This window comes from Sus scrofa, chromosome 12, assembly GCF_054392235.1.
Source record: "Sus scrofa isolate SSC_HxYL_T2T_F1_AM1 chromosome 12, Sscrofa_HxYL_maternal_Yorkshire_Landrace_v2.0, whole genome shotgun sequence".
NCBI lineage: Eukaryota > Metazoa > Chordata > Mammalia > Artiodactyla > Suidae > Sus > Sus scrofa.
The window spans coordinates 25121160-25148025 of record NC_139394.1 but is presented as its reverse complement, the minus strand read 5'-3'; the positions used below and the strand labels follow the sequence as shown (position 1 = coordinate 25148025).

At 55.6% G+C, this 26866-nt stretch overlaps 4 protein-coding genes and 1 long non-coding RNA gene across 8 annotated transcripts; 4 read left to right on the top strand and 1 right to left on the bottom strand.

Moving 5' to 3' along the window:
- Positions 1–2317: 2317 nt before the first annotated feature.
- Positions 2318–5128, top strand: HOXB8 (homeobox B8). Of its 3 annotated transcripts, none has more exons than XM_084983089.1 (3): positions 2318–2403; positions 2683–3154; positions 3959–5128. In XM_084983089.1, exons 2-3 carry the CDS (start codon positions 2731–2733, stop codon positions 4261–4263), a joined length of 729 nt encoding a protein of 242 aa, XP_084839215.1. In that variant the 5' UTR covers positions 2318–2403; positions 2683–2730; the 3' UTR covers positions 4264–5128. The 3 variants fall into 3 exon arrangements, with proteins under 3 accessions (XP_084839215.1, XP_003358122.1, XP_020922769.1); XM_003358074.4 differs by having other exon boundaries at positions 3956–5128; XM_021067110.2 differs by having other exon boundaries at positions 2318–3154; positions 3956–5128.
- Positions 5129–6509: 1381 nt separating this feature from the next.
- On the top strand, positions 6510–9950 carry HOXB7 (homeobox B7). Of its 2 annotated transcripts, none has more exons than XM_003131549.5 (2): positions 6510–6991; positions 9095–9950. In XM_003131549.5, exons 1-2 carry the CDS (start codon positions 6592–6594, stop codon positions 9346–9348), a joined length of 654 nt encoding a protein of 217 aa, XP_003131597.1. In that variant the 5' UTR covers positions 6510–6591; the 3' UTR covers positions 9349–9950. The 2 variants fall into 2 exon arrangements, with proteins under 2 accessions (XP_003131597.1, XP_084839217.1); XM_084983091.1 differs by lacking the exon at positions 6510–6991 and adding an exon at positions 7806–8040.
- Positions 9951–11317: 1367 nt separating this feature from the next.
- Positions 11318–26764, bottom strand: LOC102166259 (uncharacterized). The gene is made up of 3 exons (XR_014820415.1): positions 26586–26764; positions 17451–17630; positions 11318–16728 (listed from the first exon to the last, which is right to left on the bottom strand). It is a non-coding gene; the product is annotated as an uncharacterized LOC102166259 (long non-coding RNA).
- HOXB6 (homeobox B6) lies at positions 12251–21381 on the top strand. Its single transcript, XM_084983086.1, has 3 exons — positions 12251–12768; positions 14509–19449; positions 20483–21381. Exons 2-3 carry the CDS (start codon positions 19035–19037, stop codon positions 20740–20742), a joined length of 675 nt encoding a protein of 224 aa, XP_084839212.1. The 5' UTR covers positions 12251–12768; positions 14509–19034; the 3' UTR covers positions 20743–21381.
- HOXB5 (homeobox B5) lies at positions 23323–25897 on the top strand. The gene is made up of 2 exons (XM_003131550.6): positions 23323–23965; positions 24661–25897. Exons 1-2 carry the CDS (start codon positions 23404–23406, stop codon positions 24906–24908), a joined length of 810 nt encoding a protein of 269 aa, XP_003131598.1. The 5' UTR covers positions 23323–23403; the 3' UTR covers positions 24909–25897.
- Positions 26765–26866: the final 102 nt, after the last annotated feature.

The following is a 26866-nucleotide window of genomic DNA, read 5'->3' as shown; positions in this document are numbered from 1 at the left end:
ACAACTTAACTCTGCCTTCCGCTGCTTCACCGCCCCTTCAGCCTGGCGCTGAAAATTCAAGACTCTGGCTCGCTCCCCTCCATTTCTCTCTCTCTCTCCGCTTCCAGCCCCTCTCCCATTCTCCGGATTCACTTTGAAAGGTCCGAGTGGCCCCGCTGGTAATGTCCCCTTGGAAAAGGTGATCTATTCATTTTTGCAAAGGTTGCAGTGAGTGGGATCCCCAAAAGGCACCCCTCCAAAAAGCAGGCCACTCTCTCGTGAGTAGACAATAGATCAAATGTATTTGTAAAGCCTCCACCTCTGCTGCTAGAAAATTTCTTTCTCTCTCCTTTCCTTCCTTCTTTCCTTTCCTTTGGACAATGGACAGTGGACAGTGAGTCACTTTAGGAGGCCTTTGATTTGGATCCTCAGATTGTGGCCTTCTAAAGCCTGGCCACCGTTGTCAGTAGGCTCAGTAGGCCAGGAAAAGCAACTGACATTGAGAATGTGGCACCCAGTCAGCTGTGGGTCCTACAGCCTGGGTTCCAGGCACTAGGTCCACAGGTCTGAAGGGAGAGCCGGGTTTAACTAGAGGCTGCCAAGGAAAGAGGGGGAGAAAATGGGGGACTCAGTGGCCTTGCTGCATCCCAAGTACCTTCTACCCCAAGGTCAGTTTAGGTAGTGACAGTGGCTCAAAGGATGGTGAGGGCCAAAAAGTGCCTCTCCTCATATACACATTCTGCAGTCACTGCCCAGGACAGAGGGCACCAAGGCCAGGCACCTGGGGCTTCAGTGCCCAACAGTGGCCTCCTTGCTCTTCCCTCCCTCTGGGGTGCTGATGGGCCCAGCAGGACCCTCCCACCCAAGGGTGCTGCCAAGGGTGCTGCCTGTGATGTTTGGGAGCCAACTGAGCTTGGTTACTGGGTCCCAAGGCCTGGGTGCATGACAGGGGCAGCCTGACTGGGTGTTCCTCTGCTGGTGGCACATCAGGCTGCTCTGCCATCACACAGAGTTGGTTTCCCAAAGGCTTGAAGACTGGGCCCCAGTACCTTCTAGAGGCCCCCTCCTCATTCCAGCACCCTACTCTCAGGCCACCCCAGGTTGTGTAAAACTGCAGAATCTCCATTGCAGGGTGAGTTTTGCTCAGGTCCTCATCACTGCCCATCAGCCAGAAAGTTTCTTTCTTCCTCCGGGTGGGTACCTCTGGGCACCCTCCCAGACCCCTTTGCCAAAGAAAATCCTTGTTTGTGTAATGAGGGAAATTTGGTGAGTGACCTCGGGGAGGCAGAGAGGGGCAGCTTGGGGGCTCCGGAGAAGGAGTAAGGGCAGGTATCCCACAGCTGAAGGAGGTGGAAAAAATCTCACAAAAGTCACTGCTTGCACCAAAAAAAAAAAAAAAAAAAAAAAACCCAAAACTCATAATCATTCTCATTTCAGCTTTGTCACCCCCACCGTGCTGCAGTCGGGCGGCGGGGGCGATCGAAGCTGCAGTTTTATAGCTGTAGAGGAAAGAACTCGTAAAATGCTAACAGCTTTTATGCGCTGCGGCATAAACAACAACAGACTCGGCTTTATTGCATTTTATAGTTTGTTAAAGAGTTTACAGCCGTTTTTGGGGGGCCGGTTACCCAGCCAATTCCCTCCACACGATAGTTAAACCTTTATCAATAATAAGGAAATTGATCATTAAAGCTTTAAATATGACTACCTCGTTTGTTTGAAAATATGTTTAGGAGAGGAAGCTGTATGATTTGATAACTTGTATTAAAATACCAATTACATTTATAGGACCTTTTAAAACTCGGCGCAATTAAACCGTGTTCTTTTACATTTTTCCGAAGCGACCCTGACATTTAAAAAGACTCCAACTGCCTCGTTAAAATCGCGAAATTAACAGCGTGCCTCCGCCTGGCGCGCGTTGTGTATGCGTGTGCGTGGTTTTTTCCGTGACTCCCCCACATCAGTCTTTGGGGGTGGTCTGCGAAGGTATTTGATTTGTTGTGAGGCGAGAGATATCTCATTAATGTAGGTAGTTAAACAGATTTAATCCGTATTCAATCTCTCTCCCCCCTCCCCCCTCTCTCCCCCTCTCCCCCTCTCCCCCTCTCTCTCCCTGGGTGTTTTTTTCTTCCCCTCCTTTTTTTTTTTTTTTTTTTTTCCCACTCTCTCCTCACTCCCTGGCGCTCTCTCGCTCTAGCTCTCTCTCTCGCTCGCTCTCTCTCGCTCTCACCCTCGCTCTGCGTTCTGTCCGGGAGGAGTACGGAGAAGCCAATAGGATGCGGGGTCTCTAATGGATGCAAATGATCATGAAAAGACAGTGCAAAATATGAAACAACTCATTTGCAGGGAAGTAAATCACCGAAAACTGTTTATGAACTGGCATCCCTTCTTCGAAATGTAAAGCGAGGACCTCTTTAAGTGGCGGTATATTTTTGTTTGGGGGGTGGGGGGTGGGGGGAGGGCGAGCGAGCCGCGGCTGCCATGCAAGCTTAGACTTTTGGAGGCTTCGCTGTCCTTTTCTGTTCCTGGAAATCACAAAAAGTGTGGTGGCTTCGAGATCTTCTTCGCCTTTTCTTTCTTTTCTTCCCCCCCCCTCCTCCCTTCCCCTCTCCTTTCCTGGCGAGGGTGACTAGGAGCCGGCGAATCCGCGTTTTTTTCTCTCTCTCTCCCTCCCTTTCCCCCTCCCCACCCCCTCCCCAACAGCCCCCAACTACAGCCGCCGCCGCCGCCGCCGCCTCAAAATTCAATAAAATGAGCTCTTATTTCGTCAACTCACTGTTCTCCAAATACAAAACCGGGGAGTCCCTGCGCCCCAATTATTATGACTGCGGCTTCGCCCAGGACCTGGGCGGCCGACCCACCGTGGTGTACGGTCCCAGCAGCGGCGGCAGCTTCCAGCACCCGTCGCAAATCCAGGAGTTCTACCACGGGCCGTCGTCGCTGTCCACGGCTCCCTACCAGCAGAACCCGTGCGCCGTGGCGTGCCACGGGGACCCGGGCAACTTCTACGGCTACGACCCGCTGCAGCGGCAGAGCCTGTTCGGTGCGCAGGATCCAGACCTGGTGCAGTACGCCGACTGCAAGCTCGCCGCCGCCAGCGGCCTGGGCGAGGAGGCCGAGGGTTCGGAGCAGAGCCCGTCGCCCACGCAGCTCTTCCCCTGGATGCGCCCGCAAGGTGAGCTCGCGTCGGGGCCGGCGCGGGGAAGGGAGACCCGGGGCCCAGGCCGGGCACGGGGCCGGGCAGGCCGGCGCGGTTCCTCCAGCTCCTGGAAGACGTGCTGGCTCTGTTCAGATTGCCTCCCCTTCCTTCTTTCCTCCCTGACGTCCTTCCTTCCTTCCTTCTTTCTTTCCTTCCCTTTCCCCTTCTTTCTTTTTTGTTTCCCTTGAAGGAGGTAGCTAAGCGACATTTCCTGAATCCATAAACCCCTCACCCTGCCTGAATTTTCTTGTGCTTCCCCTCCTTTTTTTCTCTTTTACTGTTTTATGGGGGGTAGTGGAGAATGGGTGGTGGGAGCGGGGGCGCTCAACTTTTGCACTTGTCAATTGCTTTATAGTTTAATTACCCTGAAGAAAACTTTTCTTCTGGGGCAGAGGCTCTGGGGGCTTTTCAAGGTGGGTCCATTCGTCCCCATCTCGGCTTTTTTATTCTTATTCCCCACCCTTCACATCCTTCCTTCTAAAGTTTATGGCACTTGTAATAGATTCAACCACCCCCGCCCAACTCTCTGGTGCCGGTTACCAGGGGAGGGGGGCTCTCCTTTCTGGCTCCCTTAGATGCAGTGGTGTCTGATGCCCCCTCCCCCCACCTCCGCTGACCGCGGCCTCCCAGCGCCCCCGCCCCTGCGCAGGGTAGAAGGTCCCCTGCCCTTATTATACTGGTCTCCTAGGCTGGTTCACGAATCTTCCAACCTTCTCCGTCTCTGCCCCCTCCCCCACCTTCCCCTCCCCTCTGTCTCGCCCTTTCCCCCATTCCCAGCAGCCGCCGGACGCAGGCGAGGCCGACAGACCTACAGCCGCTACCAGACCCTGGAGCTGGAGAAGGAGTTCCTATTTAATCCCTATCTGACTCGCAAGCGGCGGATCGAGGTATCACATGCGCTGGGACTAACAGAGAGACAGGTCAAAATCTGGTTCCAGAACCGGAGGATGAAGTGGAAAAAAGAGAACAACAAAGACAAGTTCCCCAGCAGCAAATGCGAGCAGGAGGAGCTGGAGAAGCAGAAGCTGGAGCGGGCCCCGGAGGCGGCAGACGAGGGTGATGCGCAGAAAGGCGACAAGAAGTAGGCTCCAGCTGGGACTGCCAGGGCCGCGGCCGCGCTGCGTCCGCGGGTCCCCAGACCGCGCTGCTGTCGCCCGCCCCCGCCCGAGAGAGCTCTGGCCCCGCGAGCGGGGCCGGGAGCCTGGCCTCCCACCGCAGCGTCCCCGCCGCGCCAGTCCCCGCTAGTGGTAGTATCTCGTAATAGCTTCTGTGTGTGAGCTACCGTGGATCTCCTTCCCTTCTCTTGGGGGGCCGGGGGCAGGGGGAGAAAAAAGGATTTTAAGCAAGGACTCCCTCGCCCTGCGAGGGTGAGCGGCTGCGGCCTGGCTGAGCCCCCCCCTACGCCCCCGCCCCATGTAAAAAGCCTCCTTGTGCAATGGTCTTTTTTTTTCCTTTGAACGTGCTTCTTTGTAATGACCGAGGTACCGATTTCTGCTAAGTTCTCCCAACAACATGAAACTGCCTATTCACACCGTAATTCTTTCTGTCTCCCTCTCTCGCTTTCTCTCTGTCTCTCTCTCTCTCTCTCTCTCTCTCTCACCTCGTCCTCATTTCCCCCTCCCACCCTCTCTCCCCGCTGCCCTCCCTAGCTCGCTGGCTTTTTCTCTGGCTTCTGTCTTTTCCTCCCCCCCCCACCCCCCGCTTTGGTTTGACAATTTTGTCTTAAGTGTTTCTCAAAAGAGGTTACTTTAGTTAGCATGCGCGCTGTGGGCAATTGTTAAAAGTGTTCTTAGGTTTACTGTGAAGAGAATGTATCCTGTATCCGTGAATTGCTTTATTGGGGGGAGGGAGGGCTAATTATATATTTTGTTGTTCCTCTATACTTTGTTCTGTTGTCTGCGCCTGAAAAGGGCGGAAGAGTTACAATAAAGTTTACAAGCGAGAACCCGAGACTGGCTCGGCCTGCGCTCCTCATTTGCTCCCGGCGCCTTGCAGAGCTGGGGGGAGCCGGGCACCCGGCTTCTGCGCCCGCCTGGCCAGGCCGCGAGAGGAGGGGGCGGGGGCTGGAGGCAGGTGGTGCGAGTCCCTGGGCCCAGGGGCGCAGGGGGTGAGGGAGGCGGCTGCGCGTGATTGGAGGAGAGAGGAACGAGGGAGGGGAGCCGAGAGAAACCCCCTCCCTTCGCGTTCCGAGGCTGCCGGCCCCGGAGACCCCGGAGCACAGGCCACGCTGGAGAGATGCGCCTGGGCTACTGGCTGTATCCACCCCCCCCAATACACACACACCTCCCCCTTTGTTTTTGTGTGCCCTCTCCAGTGTGTGTGTTGGGGGGCCATAGAGCTAGAGTGCTGGGCTGCTGCACAAGCTTATATTTTTCTTCTTCCTGGACTGTGGTGGGGGGAGGGAGCAGACAGAGAAGCGAGATGCTCTTTCCTGCCTCTTACTTTCTGGGACTTGGCCACCTTTGCCCAGCTCCGAGATGGTTGCTCAAAGCCTTCCTTCCTTAGCTTGCTCTGCTTCCCTGGCAGCCACGCTCCACTGGGGCATCCGCCTCCCGGAATCAAGAGAGCAGCATACCGGGCTGCCCTCCTCCCTTCCTTTCTCCTCCCACCCACCCCACCCCCTTCCTTTTTCTTTTTTTTTTCTTCAAACCTTTAAATTTTTTTTTTTTTTTGTCACCAGAAACCGCAGCATCCAACGCCTGTGGGCTAAGTCTCGTGCCTCTGGGAGCACCCACAAAACCTCAGTCCATCCCTGCCCATCTGTCTGGGGCACCGAGAGATAGAAAGGGAGAGCAGTGAGAGGGAGTCGCGAGGCTAGGCTCACCTCGTTGTTCACCTCAGGAGCAACGGACCAAGTCCAGACCAATTTCCCCCAAAGGCCAACCGGACTGAATCAGTCCAGATTAATTATGACCTGCCCTGAGCCACCCACTCACCCCATTTTGTGCAATCTTTGCGTTTATTTCTCGCTGAGTAACAGGCTGGGGAGGATGCGTGTGGGTGGGGGGGGGGCGGTTGACAACACGGATCGCTCTCGCTCTCAGAGGTTATTTATTTTCCCTTCCACTCAATTTCTTCCTCCCCAGATCTCGCCTACAAGCTGCCTCCAGCCCACGGGGTCGACAGCGGCCCTTGAGCCCCCAACCCGAATCCACAGGGCCTGGCTTTCCCATTCATTATTGATCATATTTTATAAATCCAACGCCACACAATTTTTTCCACATTACCGGGAGCCGTGGGGAGGCTGCCCCGCCATTGGCAGAGGGGACGTCACGTGGGCAGGGTCACGTGGCCCAGAGAGGAAAAAGGGGGTTCTTTTTGGTGTAAATCTGGACTCTAATTCTGTAATATATCAAGGAATCTCGTAAAACCGACACTAAAACGTCCCTGCCTACAAATCATCCGGCCAAATTATGAGTTCATTGTATTATGCGAATGCTTTATTTTCTAAATATCCAGCCGCAAGTTCGGTTTTCGCTACCGGAGCCTTCCCCGAACAAACTTCTTGTGCGTTTGCTTCCAACCCCCAGCGCCCGGGCTATGGAGCGGGTTCGGGTGCTTCCTTCGCCGCCTCGATGCAGGGCTTGTACCCCGGCGGGGGGGGCATGGCGGGCCAGAGTACAGCTGGCGTCTACGCGGCCGGCTACGGGCTCGAGCCGAGTTCCTTCAACATGCACTGCGCGCCCTTTGAGCAGAATCTCTCCGGGGTGTGTCCCGGCGACTCCGCCAAGGCGGCAGGCGCCAAGGAGCAGAGGGACTCGGACTTGGCGGCCGAGAGTAACTTCCGGATCTACCCCTGGATGCGAAGCTCAGGTAACGCCGCGCACCGAGCCGTCCCGAGCTGCAGTGGCCCGGGCACACTCCCCGGAAGGCGCCCCCTTCCCGGCCAAGTGTCCCTCTCCGCGTCCAGAGTGCTCCTGGCAGCAGGTCGGCCCTGGGGACGCGGCACCCCCCTGGGCCGCGACCCGGCGCGCCGTCCCCACTCCCATTTTTGCTTGGTGCTCTCAGGCTCGCCGTGCTTCCCTGGCGGATCCCTCTCTGCCGACGCCGCGGCGCTGTGAGCCCCCAGCCCCCCACCCCCCCACCCTTCCTCCCGGCCTTTTAGCTTTAAATATTTATCAGCCGCGCCGGCACGGGCTGGAGACGAGGCCGTTTGTCTTGCGGAGGAAGGCTGGGGTTTGCAGAGAATAGCCATTAGGGTCTCCCCCCTCCCTTTTCCCTTCCCCGCCGGGGATCTCAGCTCTGGGTGTGTCCCCCAGCCCCAGCTTGGATAAGGTCTGGGGGAGGGGGCTGCCGTGCTCAGCAGTTCTCCCCTCCCCCTTTCTTCCCAGCCAACCCTGCTCCCCCATTATTCCCTTCTGGACAATTAGAGGTGGGCTCTAGAGGCCTGGGGGGAAGAGGGGGTGTGAGAGGAGATGAGGATCCAGCCAGGGACACAGAGCCAGAGAGGCAGGTGGAGAGAGGGGGGCTGAGGCCAAGAGAGATAGGCTCCTGACCCCCCAGTGAACTTGGAAAGGGGGAGGCAGGAGAACGAGTGAAAGGAGCAGAGGCCTCAAAGGAGTACAGCTGGCTGTCTCAGGTGCCCATCCTAGCACCCCTGGAGAACTGGCCGACAAGTTTGCATGTATCCTTCCAGGAGGGTGAATGTCCTCTGAGGGGAGAGACTAGGACTCCAGGGAGCCCCATCAAGAGTTAGTGAGTCCCGGCCACTGAGGCAGCTGCTGCAGGAACCCCAAGATACCAGGGGCCCTATGCGGTTTCCTGACAAGCCTGTCCCAGACATCTTTCTTGATGTTGTCCTGGAATGGGGCCAACCTCAGAAGACCCAAGACTTGTGATCAGAGGCTCCCAGTCCATCCAGGGTGAGGGCCAGGAGAAGCCCAGCTCTTACACCATCCATATTAGTGGTCATGGTCCCCCTTACCTGCTCCATAATTCAACCGCCTTTCCAGGTGATTTATTAAAGCCCCAATTTTTCTGCTCATAAACATTTCAGCTTGGCTTTTATCTGACTTGAAATTAGGGCCCCCTAGCCCCTCCTCCCACTGTCTCTTTCCCAGAAGGGCTGATACCAGCACCTCCCCCAGCACAACCCCCCCCCCCCAAGCTGCTTCCACAGGGTTTGGGACCTAACCTGGGAAGCTCTCCCCTGCCCTTCAGCCCCCACCAGCCAGATATTCCACCCCAACCCAGGCTGCTGTCTGTCTTCTCCTCCTGTGTCTTCTTGGAGGAGGTTGCTTTGGAGGGCTGGGTCATCTGGGCAGTGGGCAGGCCGGACAGTCTGGCCTCATCTGAACCTCAGCCACTCACTCACTGGAAAATAGTCCTCAGAGGGCAGCTGCTCTCAGATGAACTCCGCACTCCAAGGAAATCTGCAAATTCTCACCTTCTCATGGTTCCACAACAGACTGGGGGAGGAGTGGACTGGACCTATGAGGCTCTTTGTCTTCTTTTCTTTAGGGCGAAAAGCCCCCAGGTCAGACCTGGAGCCCCACTATAGGGTTGGGTTGCTTGCATGGCTTCCATTGTCTGCTACCCAGAGACCATCAGAAGCAGCATCAAAAAGGGGAGGCTTGGGGTTCCAGAGGTTTAGCTGCCTTTCATCCCACGTACACCCCTTAGGCACACGGCCTTCAAGAGCCAGCAGGTTAGACCTTGGGTCCAGAAGCTTTAGGCTAGAAGACTTCCTGGGTGGGAATGGGACTGTTTGTCTTGGGAGGCCTGCAGAAAGGTCTGCGTGTTGAGGGAAGAGGGCAGGCATAGCCTGGGGTAGGGAAAGTGACAATTTGGTGTCATGGGAAACTAGGTGCTTCCAACCACAAAGGCCAAACCACATACAGGGTCCATGAGGAAGGTGAACACGCTCACGGCTTTTTCCACACTCACGGCTTTTTCTCCTGGAAATACTCTGTGCAGGGACGGACCGCAAGCGAGGCCGCCAGACCTACACCCGCTATCAGACCCTGGAGCTGGAGAAGGAATTTCACTACAATCGCTACCTGACAAGGCGGCGGCGCATCGAGATCGCGCACGCGCTCTGTCTCACCGAAAGACAGATTAAAATCTGGTTCCAGAACCGCCGCATGAAGTGGAAAAAGGAGAACAAGACAGCGGGCCCCAGGGCCACCAGCCAGGACAAGGCTGAGGCAGAGGAGGATGAGGAAGAGTGAGGGACAGAGAAAGAGCAGAGGAAGAGAGAGAGGGAGAGAGGGAGAAGCCCAGCTCTGGGAACCGAACCAGGAAACTCAAGTCAAATAGGGAGAAAACAAAATAAAAAAAAAAACGAAACAAAACAAAAACTATTTAAATGAATAGCAGTACTTTTTTTTTTTTTTAAGGAGAGAAGGTGAAATTTTGGTTTCTTAACACTGAACAGAAAAATACTACCTATAGTAAAGTCTGACGACGGGTTTGTTTTGTATAATATGGGAAGGATATCACCTACCTATTCTGTAGCTTTCTGGAATCTGCCTCCCTTTTCTATGTCGCTAATTGTAAGGTCTTTGGTAAAAATCTTGCTGTTTTGTAAGTCCCTTCTTTGTGGTCTGTGGGTCTGGACTAATGTGTGTGGTTCCCCGCCTTTCTGAGCGCCCCCGTCTTCCCGGTATCGCACTGAAGGGGCTTTAGGGAGCCCCAAGAACCCACTACCCAGCTCGTATCCCCTCTGTGCCCCTGGCCTGCCCATTGCTCCTTGTTCCTGCCAGACCCTGTGATCTTCTTTACATTCTCTGTGTATCTGAAGGATGGAGAAATAAAAGCAATTAAAAATAAACAGATGCCCTATTTTCTGTGTCTCCCTAAGGCTGGGAGGGGGCGAGGGATAGGCACGTATCCCAGCGCCCCTCTCTCTGCTCCAACTTCTGCTGCTGGCTCATGTCTTTCTGGGCTGGAGTCTGCTCTTTTTTTTTCCTGGTGCCCCCTGCTCTGGGCGACTGCCAACTAGGGAACCCCAATATTTTACACACCTATATTCCCTTACATTCTTTTACACATATTGAAACACGAAGGGACACAATCACACCTATTTACAGGCTGACATCACACATGGACTTAAATAAATATGTACACTGTCACATACAGTCACAAACACCCCTATTCATATGCTCACAAATAAATATACAGGCATTCACGCATCCCAGTTCCTGCCCAGAACACATGTATTCACATTCACATGCACTCACAAGTAAATCCACATTCACACTTATTCACAGACACATTTATGCATTCTAACGTACCCTCACACACTGGCTCACAATCACACAGACTCACGTTTGTCTCCAATCAACACGTCCTTAAGTCCACATGCCCAGTCACACACATTCACAAAACAAAACAAAACCTCCACAGTTCCACCACCTCTTCCTCGCCCAAGCCTTCTTGCCAGGCTGCGGCCCGGTCGCAGTCCTGGGGCGCAAATACAGAGCTAAAATCCAAAGTGCTAGGCCCCAAACGAAGGTAGAACGGAAGGAAAGGGGAGGTGACCACCCGAATCCACTCCGGATTCTAGGCGGCCGGCGCTGGGCAGAGGCCGGGCCGGCCAGCAGAGACCTCCCGGCCCCCCAGACAAGCCTCCAACGCCAAGGTGCTCCTGGCTTTCCGCTCAGGAGGAAAACACTTTCCCCAAGAGCTACTCGGTTATTTTATTATTTCCTTTTCTTTTACTTCCATTTCTTTTAATTTATCTTATTCTAAATCGACGCAGCCACCCAAGGAAAACTTTCAACTGGGGCGGAGAAAGGAGCGCCGAGAGCGAGAGGCTGAGCGGTGCAAGATACGGGGCGGCCGCGGCCGCAGGCATCCCCGGGGCCGCTCTGATCCCGGCCGCGCCGGCCGCCCGGGCTCCCGGCGGCGACCTCCGCGCCTTCCTGCCCGCTGTCTGATCTGCCGGCAACCTGGAATCTTCTCCGGAGCACAGAGAAAGAGAAAGAAAAATTGGGGGGGGGGAGGGGGAGGTTCTATCCTTTCCTGCATTTGAGTGCCGGTAGCGCAATTCAAAATGCGGGAGTATTTCAGGGACCTGGGATACATAGGGTGAATTTGGGTTATTGTTTTTTTTTTTTTTTTTTTTTTTTCTCCCCAAACACCCCCTTGATCAAGAGATAAAAACCCGGAGGCTGGCGCCTACACAGCTAGACCTGCTGAGCTGATTTTTAGTCTTTATTCGATTATACATCCTGGATTGAATTTAAAGATCGGCATCGGGACGGGAAAGGGAAGAGGGCTGGGAGGAAGCGCACTTTAGGAGAATCCATTTAATTTGAATGTGTAAAGAAAAGCCTCCCAAACCTGCAATTTCCCCCCTTAAGGACCGCAGGACCCTCCCCCCCCAAAGAGAGTTCAGGGAGTCATCCTGGGAACCTGGGCACCTGGACATTTGGGCGAGAGAGACAAGGTTCCGTCTTTACCTTCCTCCAATTTCTGGGGTACAGAGGCAACCATCTGGTGGCTAGACCGTCGGCCTAGAACTCCATTAGGGCCACCTCCCTTCTGGGGGCAAACACTAGGCCCTAAGGGATCTGGGGCCCCCACACCTGCAATGCTGCAAGCCTCACAAGGGCTGGGAGTGAGGGTGTCATTCGGAGGAGGAAAGGGGCACTGAAGCTTTCATTTTGCCCTCATGCAAGTGGCAACTCTGAACCCTGGGCTGCTGCTCCCGACTCCCCCTCAAACAGCCTTAGACCGGTCCCTGTGCGGAGGTTTGGGGGTGAATTTTTACTAGAGGAAGGGGGTAGAGCTCCTGTGAGGATAGGGAGGTTCCAAAAAGAACCCCCTTCCCAGCTATGCGCTTGGGGCTTCTCCGCCTGATTCCCTGCACCCCAAATCTCACCCCATCTCAGACTGGGGTTTCCCCAAAAACCGAGAAGGAGAAGAAAAGAAGATGGCGACTGAGAAAAGGGTTGCTGGTGGAGCAGCCATGAAGAAATGCAATAAATTCCTTGTTGTTTTATGAAAATTTACAACTTTGTGATAGAAGTTTATGAGTGGTTGAATCCAGCGATTGGCCAGCGCCGGTCATGTGGCCGGGCGATCGTGAACATGAACTTTTTATCATTTCCCTGGTGGTTATAATGCAGCATTCTTTTGGACACCACACCTAGGTCGGAGCACTGTCGTCCTTCAGGGCTCCAGCCTCTTGATATTTTTATACTTCAGTATCAGCTCGATAAAGCAAAAGAGAGAGAGGAAAGGAGAGGGGGAGAGGAGGAAAGGAGAGAGAGGGAGAGAGAGAGGGAAGGAGGGGGTGGGAATTACACAAAAGAGAGAATCAAAAATAATTTTCATTTCTAAGTTAATTTGCTTGCTGATCTGGGATTTTAGTCATCATGGAGTGTAAATGGACCACCTGCCCAGGACTGCAGCCTGATACCATTTTTCAAAGCCAGAACTTACTCCATTTTATATGCAAATATCAGAAAAGCGAAACACCCTCTCTCCCAAGTCAGAGAAGAGGAAGCAACGGCTCTCAGGTTGGGACAATATTATCTGAAAGATGAAGAAGAAACCAAACGCTCTTTTTTTTTTTTTTTTTTTCCCTTTCCTTTCTCCCCACCCCTTTCAATCGGAAGAAAGAAATCCCAAGGTCTGCAAAGGTAAGGGAGATGCTACAATTCTCGTATTTTTTGCATTGATTTTGTAGGGGGTGGGGCTTGGGTTTGTCTCCCTCCTTCTCCCCCCTCCAAGATGGGGCTGAACCCCACCTCTGGGCGCTGCAGGGAGAGGCTTCCCAGGAAATTGGGTGGCCTAGAGAGGGGCGGCTGCTTCCTGGAGGGGAAGCAAGGCAGGGCTGACCACAGGAGGAACCGAAAGAGGGCCACGGAGGTGAGCTCTGAGTCTCGTTTCTAAGCTGGGAGGAGAGGTTTAAGCAAGGGGGCTGCGAAAGAGAGAATGGGGGCGTTTGGGCTTGGGGGGGGGCGCCGGCAGAAGCCGGTTACTATGGCCTCTGTGGGTTTGCGCCCCCTCCCCCTCCCCCCATCCCTCCCTTGTTCCCGCCTCCTCCAGTGGCCCCCAGCGCAGTTCTCTTGCCCGGTGCGGGTATCGGTGGTTTCCCGGCAGCATTGGCACGAGGGGCGGTGGCCGCTGAGGTCTCCTGGTCTCCGGAGGGCCTGGAATCTCCGCAGAGGCCAGCAAGGGCGAGGAGGCGGCTGGAGAGACACAGAAAGAACAATTCACAGAGAAATACTCATTATCTCCCTTCGGAGACATTTCTGCAATTAAAGGGCTGTGGGTGGAGGCACCCAAATCAAGGGAGACCCCGGGAAGCCTGCTTGAGAATGCCCAGGTCGCCGGCCACTCCCTCGGGAGGAACCCTCGCTCTGCAGGGAGGCAATTTTGTGGTATTGAACGCGGTAGGTTACAGCGTGTTGGTTTCTGTGCAATAGTGATTCTGTTACTTGTGTTTCATTGCTCTGGGGGTGTGTGGACTTTGGGGGAGAAGAAAAAATTGCCATGTGTGTGTCTGATGTGCAAACATTTCAAACTTTCCTGGATCCAAATGTGGTGATTGTGCAGACGCTGGTTAGCTTGTTGTTGTTTTAGGCTTGTAAACAAAAAGAAAAATAAAAACAGAAAAAGAGAAGAAGAAAAAGAAAAAAATCCCATTAGGGGATCTGATGGTGTCTGGACAGGAAAGCCGCCTGGCATTAGGCTCAGACAGCTAGTCCTGTGCCTCCGGCGCCTGATTTCATTCCTCAGGCAGGCCTCCTGGAGGGAAGGGGGGAGAAAAATCTTTGGGGAGGGGAGGCCGAGATTCCTTAAGTAGCTGGTGGGGTAGAAGAAGGCGCAAGCCAGCCGCTAGGAGAGGACTTAAAAATACGATGGAGGCTTCTGAGGAAGCTGTGTGTCTAGAGATGATCAAGTTTAGGCATGGGGGGCAGGAGAGACTGTGATTTAGTTTGGCTGGCAGGAATAGGTGGTTGCTTTCTTCTTTTTAAAGACCAGATGCACAGCATTCAGCCTCAGGCCTCTGGATGCCCAGGGATTGTGGGGTCTGGGTGTGTGTAGGGGGATATTGGCCCCCACAGTCCTGAGCTGGGAAGAGAGAGATGCAGCCACTTGTGGCACGGGAGGGCCCCCCGCCAAGGCACATGTAGATTCCCTCAAAGCAGGCCCCGAAGGGGTGCCCGAAGGGACCCCCTCATCTGCAAAGTGAGAGAAGTTCTCAGCCAGCACCCATGGCACTCAGAGCCTATTCTCAAAGGAAACATTCCCCAAACCCACCCAGACTAAAGGTCTTTTTCTCCCCGTAGTCTTGGTGGGGGATAAATCATCCCTTAGACAGTTTGCTCTGACCCAAATTATGCGGTTTGCTGCCATCTACCGTCCATTTGCAGACATGCGGCTTCGGCACCACAAGCCCCGCGACACTGCCTGGAACCGTCTCCAACGCCTGGGGTCTCCGCTGCTCGGGTTCGGCGGGATTCTGGGGATTTTGGCCCAGACTGTCGCTTTCCGCTGGATCTTGGTTCCCGCCTGCCCACGTGTGGATTAGAGAACAAGCGGCCCCTCTCCCTCCCCAGCCCCATCCCAGCTCCAAACCTGGAGGCTGACTGGGGGAAGCGGCTTTTTCTAGGGCATATTCTAAAAAGACTAATGCTACATCCCTTGGGCAGGGGGCCCTGAATCAAAGGGTTAGGGGCTCGGAGTTGTGAGCCCTCTCCCCTCTACCGACTCCAAGAGCAAGAGGGGATCAATAGGGCCGGTAGGGAGATCCGAGGCCAAGGCTGCTCAAGGTTTATTTGGTTTTCTTTTCGGCCAAGGGAGGGGGCGGCCAGGAGAGGCGCCGTCCCCGGCAGTTCCACTCGGTTGTCAAAAGACAAACTGGGTCTGTGTTCTCCGGGTTGGCTGGTGAGTCTTGCCAGTTCCTTGGCTGGTTGAGTCTGTCGTGAAGGAATTGAGCCGAGTTTTCTGGAAACTGTTGGTGTCTGCAAGTGAGTGTGGGTCCCCTTCCCTGTTTTCCAATCATTTCAAGTGAAATCGACGCAAATACACTTGGGAAAAAAAAAATGAGGAGTGGGAATGGGGATCAATCATTAAGGAACCAAACCATTGTAACTTGTCTTCCTTCGGGACCCCTCACACCCGCTTAAGCTGACCGTTTTCCCAGAAGGGGGTGGCTGGCGAGGGCGGGAGGGGGGATCTGCGCCGCTGCCGCCGTTTGAATATTGGCCCCTGTCTCACGGGTTACTGATTAGCTCGGGCTTTCAAGCCGCAGGAGGAAGCTCTGGCTGCTCCTTTCAAGGTGCTGTGGCCCCAGTTCCTGGGCGGGGGCTCCAGGAAATTGCCTGTGGTGCCAAGCAGGCCGAGGTGTTACCAGGGTCTGGCCAGGAGCTGAAGGCGCTGCCGAGGTGGAGGGGCCCAGCGGTACTGGGGGCAAACTCAGGGGCTGCGACCCCTGAGCCTTGATGCCTCTGGGAATCTGGACCCCAGGAGCAGTCCTTTCAGCTTTTCGGCAGAGAGTGACTTTCTGGCGGCTGGAAGGCCCGGCCAGTGCGGGAGGCCCCAAGGGATCGAGCTCTGCAAGGCTCCTCAGAGATTTTTTCTCTTGTGGGCAATCTGAAGGACAGGTAGGGAGGGGAATGAACCTGGTACAAAGGGTGGAAACACGTCAGGGCTCCTAGGGTGCCCATGGACCCGGAGAGAGGGAGCTGAGCACCGCTGCGGCTCCACCATCACCCCCCACCAGAGACGCTGCCGCTCATTTGCATAATGGAAATGATGTCTTTGAACCGGGCGCTTTGGACCAGCCAATTTCAAGGCAATGTCCCCTCTAAAGAGCTCTCAAAGATTGGAAGCAGCCGCACTGCTCCCTCGGGGACCGTTTATGCTCCCCAAACCCAGAGAATCACAGAGCATAGGGGAAGAATTGGGTTGAGATATTTGGATTCACCCCACTCCAGCCAGACTTGGGAGTAGGGTGGGGGAAGGTGCCCACAGCCCGAAGAGCTAGGGGTGCGGGGAGCTTTGCAGCTGAGAGGATGTGGGGGAGCCTGGATAATGTCTCAATCTCCTTCGCCTCCACACACCTACTGGCAAATATCCTCCTGGAGATTACCGACCGGTACAGGAGAATTTTACTCCGGAGCTGAACACAGCTCAGACATTTCCCTGGGAGCTGGAATGTGTGTTTGTCCGCAGGACTTCAGATTCACAGCTCAGAAAATTACAATTATAAATCCTGCCTGTGGGGTTTCTATACAATCCTTCTGTTGTGTACTCAAGAGTTGGTACACATGTATATTCACCTCCTCGTTGAGCAGGGAGAGACACTCAGAGCAGCCGATGCTGCTATGTATTTCTGTACTCCCCTTTGGAGACAGACCGACAGCGGTGATGGAACCACAGACAGATTCATAGAGATCTGGCTCCAGAAACCAGGCAGCCTCTGGCCCAGCCCTGCCTGCCTGCTCTTTCTCCCAAACAAACGGATCAGACGAATAAACGCTCATAAATACCTCTGGGCTTAGATAAGAGCGATGAGGCGCTATTTCCTTTCATGCTGGACTCCAGGCGCCCAGGCCCTGCCTTTGCGGCTCCATCTCGCGACAGGCAACCTGCAGAGGTGAGGTTAATTTGGGGCTATGACTCTTAGGATAAGGCGATTATTTTCCGTGCCTTTATCACAGGGGAAGGCTTCCTCCCTCACTGAAGCTAATGTTGCCCAGGCTTCATAGGAAAGCCCACGGCTTCCAGTTCTCATGTGAGGAAGCTGTGGCCAGTGGGGTGGCAGGGAGGGCTGAGGCCCAAGGCTCAGCCTCAGTGGCAAGAAGGAGGGAGATACACGAGGCACTCTGCCCACTTTGCTCCTCCTGCCCAGATGTTCCCCATTCCTCCCAGGAGTGGGCTTAATCATAGCTGGATTGGAGGCCTCATGACTCCATCATAAGGCGGCTTCAGTTTATTTTCTTCAGCCTTAACAAGACCCCCATAGAGCTGGGCTAGGAAGTGTTGGTAGGGCAACTGGGAATAGCCACTTAGCCTAGAAGTTGTTCTAAGTTCAGGGAGCCTTGTAGGCCGCTTTGCAGCCAACTAAGTTCCCATCCTTGGTCACCAGCGACAGCCCTCTACCACTTCTCCTAGGGTCTTGTGCCATCTTCCATGGGCAGAGTTGGCCCACCAAAAAAGGAGCCCAAAGAACAAGCCAGAGGAGAGTCAGCTTGGCCCCTTCATCATCAGATTTCTGTCCCACACCCTGGCCCATTCCTGGCCCCAGGCCTGAAGGTTGTCACCCTTTATTCCTGGCCTCCATGTGCACGCCAGCATGTTGAAAACACACCTTGGCTCCATCTTCCAGCCTGGCTCCAATGCTCATTTTCCTTCGATGAGAGAGTGAGACAGTCAGAGGTGTACATTCTCACTCACACCAAAGCTTGTAGGCAGCAAGCCGGCGATACAAACATGAGATGTGGGAGGGATTGCAGAGATGCTGAGTGACAGACAGAAGGGTGGTGAGCATCTGGAGAGGGGATACGGAATGATAGTTGTAAGCTGCCTGCTGAGACCCAACGCCCCTCCCTCCTTATAAAACTAAACAAAAACCAAGTCTTGAGGAAGAATTAATTTTTTAAAAAGACCTGCCAGTTTCTGGAGAGACCTGGAAAAGGAGCAAGGGTTCCTCTCTTTCCAGTGGTCTGATTGCCTCCAATATCAGGAGGGTTGAAGGACCCGGAACTGGAGGAGGAACAATTTCTTCCCTGTACCCAGACTGACGGAGACACTTTTGATTCCTAAGAATCTGTAGCCCAGGATACTCTAATGTCTTTGGGGTTAGGAAGTGGGCGGGAAATGAGGGTGGCAGGCAGGATAGGGATCAGACAAAGGTAGGCTGGGGGGTGCCTCTCACCCCCCAAGTGGAGACAGGACCAGTCCCTCTTCCCAATGTCCCTTTTTTCCTGTGCCAAGAGCAAGCAGGACACACTAGAATCAGGCAAGATGTCTCGGGCAGCGGCAGCCATAGCCTTCCAAGAAGCTCCCAGCCTAGCACAGCCAGAAGGAGAAGCTTGGGCTCAGACTCTCCTCCCATTTTCCGGCCCTCTGGGTCCTCTGGGCAGCGGGCTCTGGCCTGCCCCCAGCCCATAAGAGTAATAGAGAAGTAGGAATAATAAACCCAGGCTTGGAAAAGTCGGGGTAGATCTGGGAAGCAGAAAAAAACGGCTTTCAAAATCTGGGAAGAAGAGGGTTTCTTCTTCACCGCTTCTCTCTTTCTGATAACGATGCTAATCAGAGGAGAACTCTTCCTCCCTGCTTTGAACACAAAACGCCAGGAACCAGCCCTGTCCTTTCCTTTAGTTCTCCTCCAAGGAGATTGAGATGCAAGATTTGGAGACATTTATCCACTTTCCCTTGAGGGAAGGGGGCTCAAGCAACGCAGGGGTTAACTTTTCTGAAAACACAATTAACTTTTTCCTATTCCGCGTGGGGAGGGGAGGGATATATTTATTTAATCACTGGGGGATGGGGTGGTCTCAGTCCAAGTGCTGCCTCCTCCCTCAAAAGCACAGACGCCTCTTTCGCAGATCCTACGTAGGTGGAACAGGACGCGTTGTGCTGTTGGGGAGAGAGAGAGAGAAGGCAGAAGGAGAAGAAGGAGGGGGAAAAAAAGGTTGATAGGTTTGTGCGCGGGTCCCTCGCGCGGGCTGCGCTCCTCCTGGGTGCTATTTGCCAATTCCTGCTTCTGCCATTGGTCAGTGTTGGATCAGATGGTTGTATTTCCTTCTGGCCCTCACTGGCACCTCGCCATCCCCCCTCAGCTAAAACCCAATCTCAGATATACTACTAATAGGCGCGGCGCTCGGACTATAAAACACAACAAATCATAAACCCGGCGGAGCAGCAGCGGCCGTGCGCGCCTCCCCTCCCAATGAGTTCCTATTTCGTGAACTCCACCTTCCCCGTCACTCTGGCCAGCGGGCAGGAGTCCTTCCTGGGCCAGCTCCCGCTCTACTCGTCGGGCTATGCGGACCCGCTGAGGCACTACCCCGCGCCCTACGGGCCGGGGCCCGGCCAGGACAAGGGCTTTGCCGCTTCCTCCTACTACCCGCCGGCCGGCGGCGGCTACGGCCGAGCGGCGCCCTGCGACTACGGGCCGGCGCCGGCCTTCTACCGAGAGAAGGAGTCGGCCTGCGCGCTCTCAGGCGCCGACGAGCCGCCCCCGTTCCACCCCGAGCCGCGGAAGTCCGACTGCGCGCAGGACAAGAGCGTGTTCGGCGAGGCAGAGGAGCAGAAGTGCTCCACCCCGGTCTACCCCTGGATGCAGCGGATGAATTCATGCAACAGTGAGTGAGACTTGCTGCGGCCGCCGCGACCCCCACGGGCCCCCCCTCCTCAAGACAGAACTAGCGAGCCCCCCTTCTCCCACAGGGTGCCGGGTGGGCATCTCGGTTGGAGCCAAGGCAACACTGGGCGCCTGCACCGGGTCTCCCGCGCTGCCCTCCCGCCCTCGGGAGTTGCAAAGTTTGCAAAGTCTCAGATGCACTCCGAGCCAAGGGGAGCGAGTGGATTCTCCCGGAGCGCCAGGCCGCAGCCGGGATTCGGGGTCAGGGAGGCGGACAGGGGCCGCAGTCACTGGCTGGGCTTCCCCTGGCGCCCCCAGCTCTGGTCGAGTCCCCGACCCAAGGACTGTTCATTAACAGCGGAGTGCGTCATGGGAAGGGGGGCGGCGTGACGCTGGCGAGGGAGAGTTGAGTCTGTCCCGGACTGGGTTTCCCTGGGGGTCGGGGGCTGGGGAAAGATGAGGCACCAGGAAAGGGGTGGCAGTCAGAGGAGGGAGGGAAAGCAAGGGGAAGAAAGAGAGGGAGCAGGCTGAGGGGGAGAGAGGAAGAAGCAGGCGCCTGGGTCTAAGGTTGGATTATTTGTCGGCCTTAAGTCCCAAATTGATGTCCATTAGCAGGACACGAAAGTGAGGAGCCGTTAATGCCCACTATGGATCGATCCACGTCATTACGGATTAAGGGCCAGAATCTATCACGGGGTGGTGGGGGAGCCAGATGGATGGAAAGAAAAGATGCAGCTAGGAAGAGACACACCTGGCCAGTGCCTCCCCAGCCCCTCCCCCTAGGCTCAGGTGGGATTTAGAACTGCTCCTCCCATCCCCCCACCGAGAATCTAGACGGAAGGCGTAAGCCTAGGAGACCCGGAGGGAATCTGGAGGGGGCGCTGGAGGAATGAGGAAGCGGGTGGGGGCAGGGAAGAGGGAGAGTGGAGGGCATCCTGGGACAGGCTAGAGTCCACGTTTGAGGGCCGAGTGGGGGGAGGGGGGCTCTGGCCCTGGTGACCCCCAGGCCTCAGCATCTCCTCTCTGCGTAACAGGTTCCTCCTTTGGGCCCAGCGGCCGGCGCGGCCGTCAGACCTACACGCGCTACCAGACGCTGGAGCTGGAGAAGGAATTTCACTACAATCGCTACCTGACACGGCGGCGGCGCATCGAGATCGCGCACGCCCTATGCCTGACCGAGCGGCAGATCAAGATCTGGTTCCAGAACCGGCGCATGAAATGGAAAAAGGAGAGCAAACTGCTCAGCGCGTCTCAGCTCAGTGCCGAGGAGGAAGAAGAAAAACCAACCGAATGAAGGCGCTGGAAGGGGGGGCGGGGGGACGCGAAGGGAGAGGCCTGTGGGGAGCCGGGGGCGTCGGAGAGCCCCCAAGGAGGCTCTGCAGGCGGGGGAGCCTGGGGACCTGCTCTTCGGCCCACGACGGGCGGGGCCCAGGGCTCTCCTGGACGCCCCCCGCCTGCAGAGCTCTCGCTGGGTGCTGGGAGGTCCTGCCGCCCGAGCCCGGCCAGCATCCCCGCGCCCCCTCCATCCCCGCGGAACCGCCTCAGCCCGAACAGGCTCCCTCGTGAGAACTGAGGACCAGACTCTTTTGATGTTTCCCGGAAGCAGAGCAAAATGCTCTTGTCCGTGTCGCGTCTCATTTCGTCCATGTCCCCCTGCACTGTTCAATGGTAGATTCGCAGTCCCCTCAGCGGGGGCCTCAAAGATTCCCCGACCCCAGACCTCTCTCCCGCCCCCTCCCCAAAGCCACTGGAAGGAGCACATACTACCTAGAAGTAAGAAGAGGAGCCTCAGAAGAAAACAAAGTTCTATTTTATTAATTTTCTATGTGTTGTGTTTGTAGTCTTGTCTTAGCTCTGGACGTGAAATACTTCGGTAATAATATTAATATTATTAATAATGATAATAATAATAATAATAAAGACATAAAACCTCGCCGCTCAGTCACCTCTGCTCCTCCCCTGCCACTCCCCCACCCCCACCGCCACCCCCTGCATCCTCGCGCCGGAAACTCCGCAGCAAAGGCAGGAGCGCTGGTCGGCCCCAGAGGGCCAGACACGACTCGGAAGTTACAGTTGAGATAAAGGCTGCAGCGGTCCTGCCCAGGCTCCAGCGCCGCGCCTCGCCCGGTGCTGAGGCTCACAGCACAACGGCCTCTCCTGGTGCAGACTTGGGGAACGGTGAAGGGCCGCTTCCCTCTTAGTCTCTAGCATTTCCTCGTTTATCCGTGGCGTGAGTGACACCATCAGGACCCCTAGCCGGGAGCTCCTGCAGAGACTGAGCCAGGAGGGTCTTGGGCCTCAGCAGCGCTGTTCAGTCCACTCGATCGCCACCAGAGGCCCGTTTGGTCTTTGGCCTGCCCACGTGGCCTGATCTCCGCCGGCCTTGGCCCCGCTCATGGCCTAAATTGGGGCCACCGGGTATCTATTTCTTTGCCTGAAGCTAAAGGCTCCAGGCACCCCTTTCTGCCTCAAGCAGTAGCTCAGCATCAAGTAGGGGAATGCGAAGCTGCCGGCAGGCACGGGGAAGGACGACTTTCCTTTCACTGCTCTTTGGAGACCTGAAGCCAGGAGACCAGGTGATGGGGCAGTTTTGTCCATCCCATCAGCCAAAACCAACCCATTCTATCCCCACCCCACCCCCACCCAGGCGGCAAGCAGCCGAGACTGTTTTCCTTTCTTCCTCCTCCCTCTCTCTCCCTTTTTTATTTTTAAAGAAAATAGATGCCTGGCAGAAGGGGCCCAGCTGTGTCGGTCTCTGGCCAGCCAGTGAGCTCAGCAAGGCACGGCCGGTCCTCAGGACCCCCTTTCCGGGGAAGGCAGGGGCCACTGGGCAAATTTTGAGACTACTCAGTCACCACCAAGGGGCCTCAAGCGGGGCTTCCCAAGGCAATAGCAGGCGTCTGGTGAGGAGGCGAAAGGGTTTTGCCTTGATCCCAAACTCTCAGGACCGCACTTACACCTGAACTCCAGGCCCCTGCATGGTTGCTTCGGCTGTTTTTTCCTTGCAACTAGGCCACATAGCCCCAGCCGGGCTCTTCTTTTGGGGTCCCTGTCCTGCTCTGCCATTCCTCGTTCCTGGGCTAAGGATGGAGGAGAGGTCAGGAAGAGAATTCCAAACTTCTAGAGGGACCGAAGAAGTGAAAGCTTTCTCCTTCCAACACTCGGTTTAGCCCTACCAGCTCGGCCTGGGTGCTATGGATGGGCCACCGCAGCCCTGTCAGGAAGCAGGCCAGGCTGAGCTCACGGGGGGAAGCCTTTGCGATAATTGTTTTTCACACACATCTTTCACCCTCCCCCGCATTTCCACGCCCAACTCGGAGACCTGTAAGGGAAGGGCAGCTCAATCTCTGATCATCTTATCTAGAGATAAAATAATAAGGATGATGATGATGACGACAGGGAGGACGGAGAGACGAACCCCACTGCCACGAAAGTGGATAAAGGCTCAGTCGTGTCTCTCCTATAAAAGGTTCAACCCTGCGGGTGAGCCTAGGCCGGGTTTCTTTCTAGCCCGGCGGTTTCAAGCAGTCAGCAGGGAGGCAGCGGATGCCGCCATGGCGGTCTGCGGCCCGTGCTCCCGCTGTTCGCCGGGAGGTGGCGCGCTCTGCTCAGAGGCCGCCGCCAACCTTCTCCCTGTTTCTCCCCCTTCTCCTTTTTTCCCCCTCTCGGAGGCTTGCATTGAATCGGCCCTAACGATTCTCGGATCGTCATTATTTGTAACCATAGAGCATGAATTACCTCTTGAGGTCATCAGCGAGAATTTACGACTGGTCAACAAAAGCACGTGATTCCCTAACGCCCCCCCATCCCCCTTCTACCCCCCCCCCATATTTGGCCGCATACATAGCAAAACGAAGTACAGTGCATCGCTATAATTCATTAATACATCATAAATCGTGAAGCACAGGGTTATAACGACCACGATCCACAAATCAAGCCCTCCAAAATCACCCAAATGAGCTCGTACTTTGTAAACTCCTTCTCGGGGCGTTATCCAAATGGCCCGGACTATCAGTTGCTAAATTATGGCAGTGGCAGCTCTCTGAGCGGCTCTTACAGGGATCCCGCTGCCATGCACACCGGCTCTTACGGCTACAATTACAATGGGATGGACCTCAGCGTCAACCGCTCCTCGGCCTCCTCCAGCCACTTTGGGGCGGTGGGCGAGAGCTCGCGCGCCTTCCCTGCGCCCGCCCAGGAGCCCCGCTTCAGGCAAGCGGCGTCGAGCTGCTCCCTGTCCTCGCCTGAGTCCCTGCCCTGCACCAACGGCGACAGCCACGGCGCCAAGCCCTCTGCTTCGTCCCCCTCCGACCAGGCGACCCCGGCCAGCTCCAGCGCCAATTTCACCGAAATAGACGAGGCCAGCGCGTCCTCGGAGCCTGAGGAAGCGGCGAGCCAGCTAAGCAGCCCGAGCCTAGCTCGGGCGCAGCCAGAGCCCATGGCCACCTCCACAGCCGCGCCCGAGGGACAGACTCCGCAGATATTCCCCTGGATGAGGAAGCTTCACATCAGCCATGGTAATTCTCGCTCTGGCTCCCCTTTTTTTTTTGTCTTCTCGGCTTTCCTTCTCTGCGTTTGGGTTGCGGGGGGTGGGGGGAGCGAGGAGAGCTTGGCTTTTCCTCAAATATAGATTTATTTTTTTTTCCAGAGGGGGAGAAGTCTCTAAGAGGGTCCTCGCAGCTCGGGGGACAGAGCCAAAGAAGGTCTTTCGCTGGGGTGGGGGGCTTTGGAAAAGAGTATTTTTTAATAATTTGTTCCCAGATTCGCCTTAGGTTTGATTTGCCCAGCTGCGCTAGCCTTAGGAGAGATGAGGTTTATGTAACGTGGGGAAGGGTCTTGCTTGCCCCCAAAATTTGGAGACTGTGTCTAGCAGAGGAGGGGCGAGCAGCAAACCGAGCTTTCCAGGGCCAAAGTGCAACCGCTCTGCTCCCTCCCGGGGTGAGCGGCCGCCTGAGCCCAGCGAAGGGTGAGGCACAGGGAGAGAGCAAGAGACAAAGCCGGGCGCTTTCGCTGCCGGCAGAAGTGGGGGCTGCAGGAGAAAGGGGTGCAGAAAGCGATCTCGAATATGCGGGCGTCTGGAGTGGGGAGGATTGGAGCTGCGGTGAGCTGGGTGCCGGGGACGCCTGGGTCCCGCTCCACGCCCCCTCCCACCCAGTGCCCCCTCCCTTAACCGGAATAACGTTGCCTCGCGGCTCTGCTCTGTCTGCTTCAGATATGACCGGGCCGGACGGGAAAAGGGCCCGGACCGCGTATACCCGCTACCAGACCCTCGAGCTGGAGAAAGAGTTCCACTTCAACCGCTACCTGACACGGCGGCGGCGCATCGAGATCGCCCACGCGCTCTGCCTGTCGGAGCGCCAGATCAAGATCTGGTTCCAGAACCGGCGCATGAAGTGGAAGAAAGACAACAAACTGAAAAGTATGAGTCTGGCTACAGCCGGCAGCGCCTTCCAGCCTTGAGCCCGCCGGGAGGAGCCCCGGGCGGCCCAAGAGCCGCTGCCGCCCCCAGCCCTGGCCCCTCCAAGCCTCCCCGCGCTGCCGCCGCCCGCTGGGGACCGGTTCCCATGAGCCTGCCTCGCCCGGGCCTTGTGTTACGATTTTTCGTTTGGTCTTAGGTCTTCCTGTGGCTCCCTCTCTCCAGGACTGGTTTATCTTGTTATTATTGTTAATAATAATGATAATTATTATTTTCCCTCCATGCTCCCCACTCCCCTGTGCTCACCCCAATCCGCCAGTGTTTCTGAATGTTCGTGTCTGTGGTTGCATTCCTTTCCCCGGGGAAAAAAAGAAACTCGCATGTTTAATGTGAACTCTCCCCCTCCCCATCTGTGTTCTTCTAACTTATTTATAAAAAGATGGTCGCTGTATTTTGAGTTTCAGCTTGAAACTTCTCTCAAAGGGGCAGCAGTTGAGGTAGGATAGTGCCGCAGTGCCCCGGGCCCAGCTGAGCTGGCCTCCGGGTTGGAATCGGTGACTGTGTCTCTTTCCACCTTCCTATTCCTCCTCCCTCCTCTCTCCTGGGCCCAAGTCTCCCTTGGCTTGGTCCTGGGGTGGGAGGGGGCCAGGAAGGTCCAAAGGGGTGATATTGAGAAGAGGGAAGGTAAATAGTGAGATTTAAGTTCCTGCCGCCTGGGTAGGCCCCACAAGGCCTGGTCTGGGAGTGTCAGGAAACAAAAATAATCCTCAGTGTAAAATGTCTTGTGTATTTCTCTGTGAATCCAAGGGCCTGGTGTCGAGGGCCCAAAGCTTGCAAATATGGGGAGGGTCTGGGTCAGACCCATCCCCTCCTCCCTCCCCATTTCGCATTTCGCTTCCAAGACCGTTTGTAGTGAGCGAGTGGAAGCTGTGCTACGTGTGAAATCTGTCTTTGCCGGGCCTGTCTCAGTGATTCGCTTTTGGTATTTGTTTGTAGCTTTCCTTGAAGTCAAATAAATGTTTCCCCTACTCCACTGCCCTTCCATTTGTCTTTTCTCTGGGCACCTGCCTCGCCCATCACCAGGCACACCCTAGACCGCCACTCTTGGCAGATCTGGGGTGCAGGGAAGGGAAAGCAGGATGCTCACCAGCAGCCCCTCTCAGCCACCCAAGTCTCTGCTTGGTCAGAGGTGCCTGGGCCAGGGGACAGGCTTTCATGCCTGGGAGACTGAAAAGCCCAGTAGCCCCATGTGAGGCTGGGGACAGGGGAAAGGCTGAGCTGGATTGCACCCTATCCTTCCATCAGCCATCCAGAAAAGTCTCTGGAAACCTCTTTGGGGAATGTAATTTGGGCCTAAGTCCTGAGCAGGAGGCTCCTGGCCTTTTGGGAGTGATCCAGGCCTGACCTGGCCCCCTGCCCCATGGCCCAAATCCGAGTTCAGTTCTGCCACCCACTAAGGCAAAAAAAAAAAAATAAATAAATAAAAAAAATAAATCAGCTCTATTTCAAAGGTTTTCTCTCACCCCCAGTCTTCTCTACCCTTATCAAGGGTTTCCTCTCTCCAGGGGCCCAATTGACCTGTCCTCTTGCTTAGGAGCTGGGGTCCCTCCTAGAAGACCCCTGGTTCCCCCGTCAGCCAGCCTGGTCCAGGGCCAGGGCCAGTCCTTCTCCATCCAAGTCAGCCTCCACCCTGATCATAAGAGTCAAGTCTGGACACTTACCCGGTCAATCCCTTCCAGCTTGGCCCAACTTCTTACAGGACTGGGGGGGGAGGGGGAGCTGGTGAGGAGGCTGCCGAGGGTCCTGGAGGCTCTCCTGGGCCCTCCTTCCCCCTCACCCCTTGACTTTGTCCCCCTTTGTCCATAGCAAACTATCCCAAAAGTCGCTATGACATTTAGATGTCAAATGGATAGGGGTTTTATCTTGAAGTTAGATCGTAAAAATCGCCGAGAAGTCAGACAGATACCCCTCACTGGCTCGAGAAAGTCACGTGAGGTCCATA